The following is a 14,203-nucleotide window of genomic DNA, read 5'->3' as shown; positions in this document are numbered from 1 at the left end:
TATGATAGTCTGGCTGAATCAGACATCCTAAACCATATTTTGCACACAGAAAAGTTGTCTGGACATGTCAGATAACTCTACATAACAGTATACCCAAGTGGTAGTAGAATGGAGCAGATAATAATGTCATGACTGTGGCCTACCCTGGATGGCTACATATCACCCCCTCCCCCATCCCTTATTTCTCTTCCTGTGAGTTGCTGAACACGGTGCGGAATAGCTGGTGGAAATGGGATCCCAGGCTGCTATTTAGGGCTCATTGCAGTAAGTCCTGGGAGATACTCATTCCTGCGCCCCGTCTACAGGGGAGGCCAAATCGCGAGATGCTATTAACGGCAATTACGCACCTCCAGTTGGTAGTGGCTGGCATCTGTTATGAAATAATGCGTATGCACTATTCTGGGCCTGGCTAGGAATACTCTGTGTGGTAAGGGAGGGGATGATTGGGACAAGGGGGGGGGGGGGATGAAAAAACGTCTGAACATGAATCTAGTTAAAATGAATGTCTTTATGCATGTTGGAGGTGGAGATAGAATATACAGAGAATGTAAGAGACATGTGAAAAATGGCTAGGGAGATTAAAGTGAAAACAAGTTTGTAACTAAAAAGGAAAAGAGGACTTGGCTTATTGATTCTTGTAATTGATTTGTGAATAATGACTGAGATATAGGCAAGCACAAAAGAGGGACTTTTCTGAGGTAAAAAATAGTTGATATGGTGGCTGTGGTTAACAAGACAAAAATGTTTCAAGCATCTTTTTGAGTTGCCATCATCAGCAGGTGGGATCAAGAGTCGTATCTACATTGTCTCTCAGTGGAGCACATTGAAATGGTATTTAAGATCTTGTTTTTTTGGAGAACAGTAATGTATTGAGCTTTGGATGATATGAGTCCTGCAGTGATGTAGTTCATGGGGTCCATGTGTTTGTGCTGCCCTGACACAGTGAGATATTGAAGCAAGGTTTGCTTCTTGAAGGCCCTTTATGGTGGTGTGATGAATCAGTGTGACGGTGTGTTGCTGTCTCTCTTCTGTCTGAGAGACCAACAAGATTTTACTTCATCTGCCCTCTTTTTTTTTTTTTTTTGATCGGCACTGGTAGATTTTGTTGATTACCTCCATTTAATAATTGGCCTAGGGACTGACAGTTGTATGACCCTTGATGCGGTCAATGGAAAGGTAGTCAAGCATGAGTTATACACAGTTTTTACAGTTACGTGCCCTTCTTGGCTTTCAAAAGCCAAAATACTTGTTTTGATTTGATTTGATTTGATTTATCAAACAGTTTAAGATTTCAAAGCAAACACATAAAACTTAAGGATGCTACATTTGCATTTTACATACTTTTATGAAGGAATTGATAATACCTGTTTTTGTCTATGACTCTATTAAAACATTTTTTTTTTTTCAGTTACATATGTCAATTTGTGCTTACACACTGTCATGGGCCTGGGGCGGATCCAGGAATTCCATAAAGAGGGGGCGCCTTTGCATATTATGGGGGGGGGGGCACACACCCCCCTCCCAGTTTTTTTCTTTTTTTTCTTTTGTTTTAAAAAAAAAAGTAAAGGGGGGGGGGGCGCGCCCGGTGCGCTCCCCCTGGATTCTCAAAGTGTTATACTATCCGGAAGTCCTGTGGTTTTGGGAGCATAGGGGGTTTCTTTGAGTGTCTAGAGTTTCACTGTTTACTGGGTTGATGAGATCAGCTAGTAGAGAATGTGCCTCGTATTGGTAAAAACCAAAATGTCTCTCACAATTGTGTTCATGTGAATGCACAAAGAAGGGCAGTTATGAACCTTCACTGGATCTTGGTAAAGCAGGGATGGTGTCGGCAATGAATCAAAAGTAGAGAAATTGAAAAGGGTAAAGAACGTCAGAAGGTCATTCATTCGAGCGGATGTGTCTAAGAGGTATATATATTCATATATATTATACATATATGCACACACACACACATATGATGACATGCATATTCATGTCAATACAGAGAGGGGAGACATATGTATATGTGCATAAATGTTTATTCATATCTAGTAGTGGTATAAGAATACTATTTCCAAGAGTTCTGCTATGTCCTAGATAAGCCCTCTCATCCTGTATCCACGTTGGATGGACATCTTCCTACCATGCACTCCATGTTATGTTAAGAAAATGACTGCATGTCTTATTTTTCATTAAACAGGTGACAAACAAATATATATAGAATATATTAGTTCACTCTCTCCTTCACAGCTGGACTGGAAATGTGATATGTGTATACACTCTGCAATATGACCTGCTGTTCTATATGCCATATGTTTACTCATATGCTGATTATTGCGATGTGTGATGTGGTCCAGTTTGGAGATAAATGGTTGCATGTTTGAGGAAGTTCAGTGTACTGTGTTGATTGCTGTAATATGACATTACATCTGCCTGTTGACTGCTGTTGCTTTTTCTTTCCTATTACATTAATGCAACCATTTATGGAAGTGTGTATATCTGCAATATATGATTTTTTTTTTTGCATCTACTAACCTCACTTCTTTTTTTAACCCTCTCAAAATGAGACCCATTGATGATGTGAATGAAAGAACTAGCACTGTACTCTTATTTGACATTCTTTCAAGCATTTATAAAAATATAATCCTAGTATGACTTTGATTGTGCATATATTGATATTTGTATTATACAATGTCATTGTTAATTTTGAATCACGAATATATATGTAACCTCACCTCACTGCATTCCTTTTCTTTCCTGTCATATTCCACTCTTCAGAGTATTTTCTCTCAAGTGTTTGAGCTGGAACAGGCTGACCTGGAGAACAAAGGACCACACAATGGCAATGGGTAAGACTGCTGTCTCCTTTCTTTCATGGTCTTAAAGGGAAGCTTCACACTTACTATGAGTCTTTTCACATAATGCCTTTGTGCAGTGTCATCTTTGACCCTTTTGTCGTCGATGTTGTCGATGACTCTTTGTACTGTACAGGTCTGTTGTCATTAATGATTCACTGTCGTAGTGTTAAGCATGGTATGTGCAAGTTTGACTGGACTGATCATCTCCATCTTATCTAGATCGTGAGTCTCACAATTATAAAACAATCTGTTGACTGCTATATACCTGTTACATGTTTTCACACACAAGTTTCCATGGGTAGCTAAGCAAGCAAACTTTGTCTTGTTATGTATGAAGTGGAACCAGCCAGAAACAATGGACGAATACTGTATACGCCGAATATTTGGCGAGGTTTTTTATTTTTGGAAATTTCGCAAGTCAGGTGCTATTCGGGAATTGAAAGACACACGAAAATATTGACTCTGATCCCGATATGAATGTGACGTACGTGTGTATACTTCTCCGTTCAGTACAGGACTCCACAATTGCGAATTTAACCACTCGCGAAATCGTTGGGAATTCTGGATTCGCGAAAATTTAGACTCGCGAAATATATGGCATGTACAGTAACCATTTTCAACATACTCACTGTACGAATTGATTTTATTTGGATGTTTGGAGCAAGGTAGATGCATTAACCTGGGTTCATGTAATCATGCCCTCTTGAATCTAGGATCCATGTCCCTTTAATCTAATTTGCATATGTAAAAGTGACTTGTAGTAGTTTCTTAAGGAATCATATGAAACTTGAAAATTCCAATGTTGCTCTATAATTTTCCTTTCACTTTTATCAAATGCCTATACTGTGCACTATCAATTTTATTCAATTGAATTCAAATTTATAACGCAGAAAGTAGACCTCCACATTAAACCTGGTTTGCCATAAAATCATACTTGAGGGAATGTATCCTGCAGTATATCCTACCTGACAGATGGTGATCAATAAATTGAAAATACTAAAGGAAATGACATCATGGATGCACTTTTATAGCAAGGTAACCAATCCTTTTAAGGATTCAGGTGAATAATCACTTCTCTGTGAAAAATTTAATTCTTCATTCAGTGCCTGAGTGAACTGATACACTCCCTTGACAAACTGTTGCATCAATTTTGCAACATATGGATCATCAACAGTAACAAGTATGATATGATTCATCCACACTCATTTTGTGTTGTTTGTGTGATGAACAGTGACGGGTGTCAAATAAATGTGTAGTTTTCATTTTCACGATGATGCATAACAAGTGTGTCGAAAAAGCATATTTTCATTCTGACGTTTTCTCGGGAAGACATGACGTTTGTTTCTCTGTTTACCCAAGTTGGCATAAGATTGACGTAAGTTGCAAAATCAAAGCACAGAGTGCCACTACCCAAGGATGAGAGGTGGCTTTCTTAGCCTAGAAGGAATTACCGTCTTGTCGTGGGTGCTCGGAAAACACTCAAGGATATCCGTCCAATAACAATTCCTGAGTTTATGCCTGCTTGCCCCCGCAATTGGCGATGCACGGCACGTAAGCGGGGAATGGGACGTAGCGGCCGAAGCGAGCCACTCTTCCCCTCTACTCATTGTGAAGTCAGTGGCCAGTGGTGAGATGTTCTCTGCACTGCATAAATCAACATTTGAAGCGAGTGTAGCAGAGAACCCGGGCTCTCTACATCAAATGGGTTGGATTAGTGTAGAGAGCTCTGTTCAGACTTTCCGTTGCTTATGCATTCATAAAGCAGGCTTCGACTTTATTATGTACGCAGGAGGATTATAGTGGTATTTGTCGGTAGGAAATTTTTAAATTAGGGATGTATGTCAAGGCTACCTGTGACCCCTATTTGTTAATTTATTCATTTTTCTGGTTTCTCTTTGGGGGTGGGAGGAAGAGGCAAACTTATTCAAGAATTCTAAGAATTAAGTAGAAAATGTTTTAGTGTATGAACTACTAGTAGCCATTAAATTAGCATGGATTTGCAGAGAGATCTTTATGACACGTTAATTTTCAAAGGGAATAGTTTGGATGAGTATGAAGGAGTGAGATGCTGGTTGCGTATCATCCGTTTCAAGTAGCAGACACAGAAAATCATTTTGAGGATAGGAAATTGAAAGCAGAAGGGTGCATATGTGCAAATAGAAATGAGAACAGTCAGGAGATGATTACATAATATGAGAGGCATAGATGAAAAAAAAAACAGGAAGAGAGAAAGAGCACGAGAGGGTGAGAGAGGCAGAGAGAAGGAGCAGGGGGGAGGAGGAGGAGAGAGAAATGGTCAGCAAGATTGGATGTGAGTGAGATGTATCGCCATTTTCATTTCCTGTGGAAAGAGTTTTCTGTAATCTTTGACTGGTATTGATGGAGTGTCCGCCGTGGCCCCCACTGGGTCAGTGGGCAGAGTGCATCATTGGAGGGGGTCATCCAGTCCGTTGCTGTCTTCTCACTTTTCCCTGCCACCAAGCATCCTTGAACCACTCTCACTAGTCTCTCTGAATTACTCTCATTTGGCTTCTCATTGGAAATTCATGGAGGCATCTCTCCCTCTCGCTACCCGCTCCCCCGGACGACGCAGCGCCATCAAGGCAGGCCAATAAGAAGCCGTACGAATGCACACACTAAGTCACAGCGAGCTTCTTCACGGTGACAGCATTTTGAGGAATGTTCATAATCTGATTACAGGCAAAAATCAAGATTTTCTTAGCTATTTCTGTCACTCTGCTTCCTACGATGATGACTTCAACCTTTCAGCATTGTGCGTTTCTGACTTTATTTTCATATTTCCCACTAAAATGTCACAATGGCAGGAGAGTCTTACAGAGATTTGTAGCCAATGTGATTACATTTTGCTCATTGAGACTACCCAAGGCTAATTATGAGTATACTGACTTTTGGAATAAAGAGGATAGAAAAGAAGATTTTCAAATGGAGACTGGGACAAAGAGAGGGAGAGAGAGAAGATGAAAGAGGGGGGATGTGGGCGTGTGTGTGTGTCAGAGAGGATAATGGAAAAGATTGCCTGGATACATTACGGGAGGACACAATAAAGGTCACCCTGTGAATGGATCTCATTAATGAGATGACCATCTCATAAGAACTGGAAGGTATCTGATGATAACTGTGAAAGAGAGGTACTGCATTTACCTTATTATCCTCCATCTTGGTTAGTTGTCCTTACAATGATTAAAGATGGAAGGAAATTAGAATGAATGGAAAGAAAAAGTCAGATAATCACACAAGTAAACATCTCACTGGGATGAAATATATGGGTAGATTCTCATGAGATGGGTTTCCAGCTGTGTGATATATATGTAGATTAGTTGTAAGCAGAGAGGCAGGGCTGTGGGAGAAATATGTGGACTATATTATATTATTTCATATGGTGAGGAAATTGTGAAAAAAAAAAGCAACTGGCATGCATTTCTGCCTTTTTTTGCCGGGACAGGTACAATTTTAAAAGTCTTTTCGAATCCCTCTCTGCTACATGTTCTTGAACATAAGGATGCATTTATACTCAACCTTTTTTTTTCTTCTTTTTTTTTTCTATTTTTTATTTATTTTTTGTTGTTGCCAGAATCAAGCTTTTGAAATGCTTCTAATTGAAAACATGGTTGCGTTCCAACTCATTTTGACATAAATGCTGTTTCAAAACACACAAAAAGGTGCATTGACAATCAGCAATTTTCTCTAAACACATTAATAGGGAAGCATAAATGGAAATCACATTTACAATCGGTGATTCCGTCTAAATATGGTTCATATTGAAGCATAAAATCATGTATAAAGTTTTATATTCTTACATCTTCTCAGTGTCTTTCCAGTTAATGTGAAATAAACACGAATGCTGAACAGCTCACTCTGACAGGGGTTTGTATTTCTTCAACAGTGCAGAGTGCATGCTCTTGAAGTTGTCTCCTCGAGCTCGAAAAAATTGAGCATAAACTTGTACCCCCTGTGAACTGCATTTTGGATCAGCATTTGAAACCAGCCTGTAAAAATGCCATCAATCGCAATTTGAGCATAAAAATACCCCAAGTCACGAATTGAAGATGGTACAAGTTCTAGTATTATCCATGTAGTTTTGTGCATACTGGGGAAGTGTGAAGAAAAGTGTGGTAAAGGCAGGTTAAGAAAGGAGATGGAGTTGGAAGAGATGGAGAAAATAGTGATGGAAGATGAAAGATGGAGGAGGATGGCAAAAGATGAAGAGAAAGAAAAATAAAAGAAGATGAGGATAGGGAAAAGGAGAAGGGGGTAGAAGAAAGCGGATGGGGAGGAAATGGGAAGAAAAGGGGATACCCAAGATACCCTTAAAGTATGTTTCGAGTATGATGTATGTTTTCACTACAGATGAGTTCACACTGTATGAGAATGTGGCCAACATGAGGCAAGTGAATAGCAGCCATGGAGAGGGATCATCACTTGTAGATTTCATGACAATTTGATGGATGATGGTCCTCTACTTTTGATTCCTTCATAAATCTTGATTTACTCCCCCTCATTTCATCAGTGTTCAGAGGAAAAGTGGTCTCTGCACTGATCAAGCAGTATACCTCAGCAATTAGTATGGCTGAGAAGGGGCAGGGCAGCTTCAGACCTTAGAGCATCAAGAGGCCTGGAAGGCCACACTGCATGCTATCATGTTTGGGGTATCCCCAAGCAGTGCCGTCAGTGCCTCCTGAATCATTAGACTTCAATGACATGGGAGGACTAAACATGATGTATCACCTACATGAGCCTTTAAAGGAGCAATGTACCCTTGCTGTGAATGTATGTCGTTATCGAAGTTGAGATTCATTGTTTTTAATACTGCAAGATATCCACCCCTTTTACTTCAGTCACGCTTGTGAAAGAAAAATATGTGATTTAATTAATCTTGTTCTACAGTCAACTCCTTATAATCAGTGACTGTCAGTATGTGTTACTGGAGATATGTATACACACAATACAAATCTCAAATCACAAATATGCTGTTGTGAGATCTCATAAAGATATGCATCTAGACTAGAGTGCAATGTTATCAGTGATTGTATGTACACCATCTCTGCTAACTGTTCAGGGTTCTCTTGACAAACAGGAGACATAGTTTTACTACCTCACACAGCTGTTCTGATACTAGAGCAGAAAAATAAAAATCTACCTACATTGTACCTACCTACATATATACATGTACATATACACACTTATATGCATAGATAGATAGATAGATAGATAGATAGATAGATAGATAGCTACATATACATACATAGCTGGATTGAATTGCTTGCAGACACTGAGCCCAACCTGTACTTTGTGTTTATACATTTAAACGCCAGTAACCTGTACCATACTGAATTCTTAAATCCCCATAGACTTAATATGCAGGTAACCAGGTTCCCATCGGGAACAGGATAGTGACTTTCATCGAGTTGGTCATGTGATATGACTGTTTGCGAAATCTGCATCTAGCTCCTTGAAATAGGTGGCAAATTGTTCATTTTTCTAGAGGATATACAGTTTCACACATAAAAGGCATTTCAAAATAATACCATTAGATACTCCATAAGTTAGAAACCATTTTAGCTCCGACATGATTGCTATTACTGCCTAATAACTCATAGCCTGTATGCAGTTAGTGCAGACTTCCTACACTTCAGCCTGCTCATTGTACCACAGATATTAATGTGGTGCATCAAAAGTGCACTTGTCAGAAACCAACTCATGAGTGTGTTCAAATTTCAGTCATCCTTTTTTTTTTTCACTGAATTTACCCATATCAGTGCTAAACTCTGCAAACTGAAGACATAAGAATATACAGTCACTGTGTTAGTGTTCTTGTTTATTGCCAGTGTTGTCCTGTGAATCATTATTGGATTTGTCTAAATATATTTTTTCTTTGCATTTGTTCTCTCCATGCAGTAACGGCTGTCGTTTTCCAATCCATATTGGCATCACAGGGTATGTGGCCACAACAGGGGAGGTAGGTACACTGCTCTGCTTCTTTCTGTGTGTCTGTTTTCAGAGACTTGTTAGAGATATGTTACCCTCTATTTCCGTTTCCTTTCATTGAAATCAGAGCAATGTGTCACACTTTGGATCTAACAATGTCCTTGTTTGGCCTTAGAAACAGCATTTTACCTTACTGCTTTCTTTTCTGTTGGTATTTTTCTCTGTAAGTAAACATTAAATTTCTCATATTCTTTTTGATATGACTCTGAATCAAGCCCAGTGCCATTCTTATGAGATGAGTCAGCTTTTTTTTTTTAGCATAAAAGTGGACTGAATCTACAAGCTGTTCATGATGGGATTAAATCGTATATCCTCTTGACACTGTGCAAATGTAGTCTTTATGCTCTGACTGAATGTTAAATTCACAGGCAAGCTTTGGGGGACATCTGTATTAAGGATAGCTGTGAATGATGACTAACATATCTGAACCTGTATTTTTAGCTGTGTTAAGTGTTTACCAAAATGTATAAAAAAATTATGATATATATTAATGTGTGATTTAGAATGTTAGACAAGAGCATACTCTGTACCGTGCAAAAGGACAATGCATGCCAACCAGTGTATACCACAGGCTGTTGAGGAGAACATGAAGTGCAGTGATTTTGTCATGACCATCTGGGGGCTGGCAGTAGAGTATGGGAGGGGAATGGGAGGAGAACGAGATGGGGAGTGATTGGGGAGGGGTGGGTAAAGGGAGTGACATTATTAGAGTGGGGGAAGAGAGGGGGTTGGGGCTAGTGGGAGATGGATAGATGAAGAAGGGAGGGGGCTGGTGGAAGTGGGGGTAGGGGAAGGGAGGTGCTGATGGAAGAGGAGTAGATGAAGAAGGGAAGGGGCTGGTGGAAGTGGAGGTAGGGGAAGGGAGGTGCTGATGGAAGAGGAGTAGATGAAGAAGGGAAGGGGCTGGTGGAAGTGGGGGTAGGGGAAGGGAGGTGCTGATGGAAGAGGAGTAGATGAAGAAGGGAAGGGGCTGGTGGAAGTGGGGGTAGGGGAAGGGAGGTGCTGATGGAAGAGGAGTAGATGAAGAAGGGAGGGGGCTGGTGGAAGTGGGGGTAGGGGAAGGGAGGTGCTGATGGAAGAGGAGTAGATGAAGAAGGGAGGGGGCTAGTGGAAGTGGGGGTAGGGAAAGGGAGGTGCTGATGGAAGAGGAGTAGATGAAGAAGGGAGAGGCCGGGTGGAGTTGGGCTTAGATGAAGAATGGACAAGAGCTGTTATTAGTGAGGGAAGCTGAAGGGAAGATGATTATTGATGATAGATAGGGAAAGGGAAGGGGATGGTGTGAGAAGGATAAGGACAGGGAGGGCAGAGGAAGAGAGCAAAGAGGAAGGGAAGGGGACAGTGAGAAAGCAGGTAGAAGAGTGGAGGGGGTGGTGGGATTGGGGGTAGGAGAAATGGAGGGGATGGTAGGAGTGGGGTAAGGAAAGGGGAAGGTTAAAGGAGTGGGAATATGGGTAGGGAAGGGGGTAGGAAGGACAGGAAAATGGTGGGAGTGGGGTAAGGGTAGGGAAGGGGTAGGAGTGGGGTAGAAGCAGCCTAGGAGGCTGTAGGAGTGTGGTAAGAGAGTCCCAAAGGACAGTGAGAAACAGTGTCATCTCCCTCGTCATATCTTGATAAACAGGCAGTTGTAATGAACAGCCTCGAATTCTAAACAGTAGCACGCAAGAGAAGCTTGCGTAAACTGGGATGGCGTAAACAGGGATGTGATGAGCTGAAACATACCGCTCTGCTTGACATCTCCCTCTGCCTGGGTAGCAGGTTGATTCCACCAGTAAGGCGGATTTAGGTTAAGCCACTGGTGTCCAAATCAGGTGATCCATGTATCCAAAAGAAGCGTGGTTAGCCCAGAAATGACAATCAACCATATGATTTGTGGGTGCAGTAGATTCAATGTAAACTGTGGGAATTTGAGATTGATTGTAGGGATTTTGGAATCAGGGCATATTGTTTCTCATTCTTTCTCATTGTCCATAAGTATGTGTGTATTTTTAGACATTCTAATATCATACTTATTTCTGCTCACATGCTATTACATGGTCATAAGCATAGAGATGATTTGCTTTGAGTCTAAAAAATCGAAAGTGAAGTATTATTGCTAAGTGTGAAGTAAGATATAGAAATCTGACAGAGTAGGTGTACAAAATTTAGATTGACCTCAACTTTTGATGCTTTCTTTGTGTTCTCTATTGTTAATGAAAATTTTACCTCTAACCTAGAAGTCAAATTAGACAAATGGTTTTAAGTCATTAGATGACTATCTGTGCGTGATCTGCCATAATATCTATGGCATCCAAGTCACCATTTCAGTCATGTGAAATCGAAGGCCTTTTTATGGAAATCTCTTTCTCTGTCACACTCAAAATTACCAAGAGAGCATAGTTCTTGAATTAAACAACTTATGAATTGAAGTCATATGTATTTCTCTTTCATTTGTGATTTAGTCATCATTGTCTGTATTTGTTTGCTTTTGGTTGTGTCATACAGACTCTGAACATTTCAGATGCATACAAGGATCCGCGGTTTGACCCAAAGGTAAGAATCTCTTGTGATGTAAGAATCTCAAACAGACTGGTGCAAATCTAAGAAATTTCCATAACTTGAGACCCTCTGAAATTAAACTATTCAATAATGACGCTAGCAAGACAATGATATGAAAGCTGTCAATCATTCCACCTATTTAAATGCAGTTAACAGACAGTCACACTACTTTGCCTCACAGCTTTGTGTAACGTATCAGATTTCATGGATGAATATTGGTAGCTTGGGATGTGTGCTGCATCACTATGTAAGGATGTGCTGATTGTAGTCTGACTTTGGCCTGAAACTGTTTCCTCAAACCAAAGTAACTCTGAAAGATGCCTTTAATAACTATGACCAAGGTACTGTAAAAGTGGAAATTTTCGCGGTGTTGAAATTTTCGCGCATTTCGCGCAACCAGAAACTAGCGCGAAAATAAAAACACGCAAATATTTTTGCTTGCCATACGTTCCTGTGCGTGATGTCTTGATTCCGCGGAATTAAAAACACGCGAAACTCTTCTTACCCGGCCTAGCGCGAAAAATTAGTCGCGCGAAAATATCCACTTTTACAGTATGCCATGATATTTATCATTATCATTCCATTTATGAGCATGCAGCAGCCATTACTAGAGAAATAATTGTTTTCTAATCAAACCAGGAGATACATGAAGAAATTGTAAAGATTTCGAGAATTGTCTAAAGTTCTTGAGCAGTGGTATACACTGTATGTGAGACACATCAATTAGTTGTATGATGAACAAATCTGAAGTTATAAGTTGTTTAAGATGTGCAGAACAAATGGAGAGTTTGAAATGATTACAAAAAAAAAAAGATGTGGTACATAAGAGTAAATATATTAAGGACATAAAGTGAAGAAAAGAAAAAGATCAACCATGGGTGTTATTTTTTTGTGTTCCCTGCAAGATTCATGTCAGTCTTTTGGTTAATCTCGGATGCATGGTCTTCTGTGGGCACAGGACAGTTGTTCTAGTTCTATTGCTTCATATATACTCGGAGTGTTCAAGTGTTTTTCTCCACAGAGAAGTTCATGACATATCTTCACTTACTCTATGTGGGCTATTAACAGGTAGACTCGGAAACAGGGTTTCGTACGCATGAGATGTTGTGTATGCCCATCAAGAACGCAAGCGGAGCGATTCAGGGCGTCAGTCTACTGGTCAACAAGCTGGATGGCTCAGCCTTTAACAAGAATGATGAGGACATGTTTGAGGTGAGTTGCATTCACACACCACATCGCCAACATTTGTGGGCAAACAATCTTTCATGTCGTCTTTAAATCTGGGGATGGTAAGGACCAATCCGAGCTGATGGCAAAATCCGCCATTACTGCGATGTCCCATGTGTGCACGCGTATGGCGAATGCATGATATATATGGCGACCAGCTCGCGCCTACCACAATATATCATGCTTTTAGCATTTGCGTGCGCAACTGGGACACAGCACTTGAAGGTGGGTGTTTTGCCAGGTCGTATCAGTCTTTACCAGTGATTACATTCATTAAAGTCCACCAGTGCTTAACACAGAAAACGTGGCATGTATGTAGTGCTGCCATATCAGGCAAGGCTTTTCATTGAAGTGGGTAACCTTTGTAAAGGAACAATTTTTTGTTTTACATTTGAATTCACTATAGCAGTTACAAAATTTATATTTTGATGAAATATGTGTAACAAAAAAACAAAACCTGAGTATACATGTATGTATGCCCTTGACTTTTAATCGTGGCTATTACTCAGACACTGAATAATCAGTGTTTTTCTTTTTACATCACTGAAGGGCAATTTGTCAACCAGTTGCAATAAATAACGTCTTGACTCTAAAATCATTGATTTTCATAAATGGTGCAGTACCGGCTGCTAGAAGAACTATCACTGGCTATCAAGCAGAAACTTAGAAATTTGGTGTGCCTGTGTAGGAATGAGGAGGTTGTTGGTTCCAGTCACATGCAAATATTTATTCCCATGATTTTTTGCCATGGCTTTTTACTTAGACGCTGAATAATTTGTGTTTACACTGATGAGGGGCAATTTGTCAACCGGTCGTACTATTCTTTTTTTGCTCTATTCTTTATACTGTCCCTCATCCTAAACCTTAACCCTAACTAGGCCGGGCTATTTAGGTAGATCATAGAGCCGGGGGGGGGGGGGGGGGGGGGGGCTTCCCAGGCCCCCCCTCCAGATTTGCTAATTTATGCATAATGATGCATGAAATCAGACAATTTAGTATAAATCACTAAATAAAGCTCAAAATGGGCACATTTTTTGTGTAAATATTCTTTTTAGTGTCCTGAGCAAATATAAGAGGAAAAAATTGTACAATCAGAAAAATTTCTTAAGTATTTTATTGTTTTTTTAATTTCTTATTTATTTCTTTGTTTTTTCAACTTTTTGTTTTTCATTGTTTTTTCGATGAAACTTGTCCGCGACATTGTTTCGAACAAGAAAATATGCTATTAATTGACTTTAATTAATAAAACCCTAAAGTAATCATGCTTTTATGAAATTTGCCTGTCAAGCACAGTTTGCATTGAAATTGTACACGAATTCACGTTTTTGAGCAATTTTTGGTCTGACATGCACGTACATATTTATGCGCAACTTCAGAACCGCGCACCCGGGCATCGCAAATTTGGTGTCAAAAGATGCGGGAGACTCGAAAGAAAAAAGTCATGAAACGTCGCGGCGATAGCTTTTCGCGTTGGCGATACATCGCGCGAAACGTCGAGGGGGGGGGCCTCGGAGGCCCCCCCCCCCCGGCCTAGTTAGGGTTAATCTATTCTTCCAATCTCATTTTCATCTTTCTCCCCTCGTATTTCCCTCTATCAC

General features: G+C 40.2%; 1 protein-coding gene across 1 annotated transcript in view; it reads left to right on the top strand.

Annotated features, from left to right (window-relative positions):
- LOC140228644 (dual 3',5'-cyclic-AMP and -GMP phosphodiesterase 11-like) overlaps positions 1-14,203 on the top strand; it is a 159,319-nt gene that overhangs the window by 129,696 nt on the left and 15,420 nt on the right. Inside the window, exons 7-10 of the mRNA XM_072308892.1 lie at positions 2,758-2,828; positions 8,754-8,814; positions 11,325-11,372; positions 12,447-12,590. Coding sequence (XP_072164993.1) covers positions 2,758-2,828; positions 8,754-8,814; positions 11,325-11,372; positions 12,447-12,590 — 324 coding nt within the window. The remainder of the gene's footprint in view (positions 1-2,757; positions 2,829-8,753; positions 8,815-11,324; positions 11,373-12,446; positions 12,591-14,203) is intronic.

The sequence above is a fragment of the Diadema setosum genome, chromosome 5, assembly GCF_964275005.1.
Source record: "Diadema setosum chromosome 5, eeDiaSeto1, whole genome shotgun sequence".
Taxonomy (NCBI): Eukaryota; Metazoa; Echinodermata; class Echinoidea; order Diadematoida; family Diadematidae; genus Diadema; species Diadema setosum.
The sequence above is the reverse complement of the archived record's forward strand: the minus strand, read 5'-3'. Positions and strand labels throughout refer to the sequence as shown.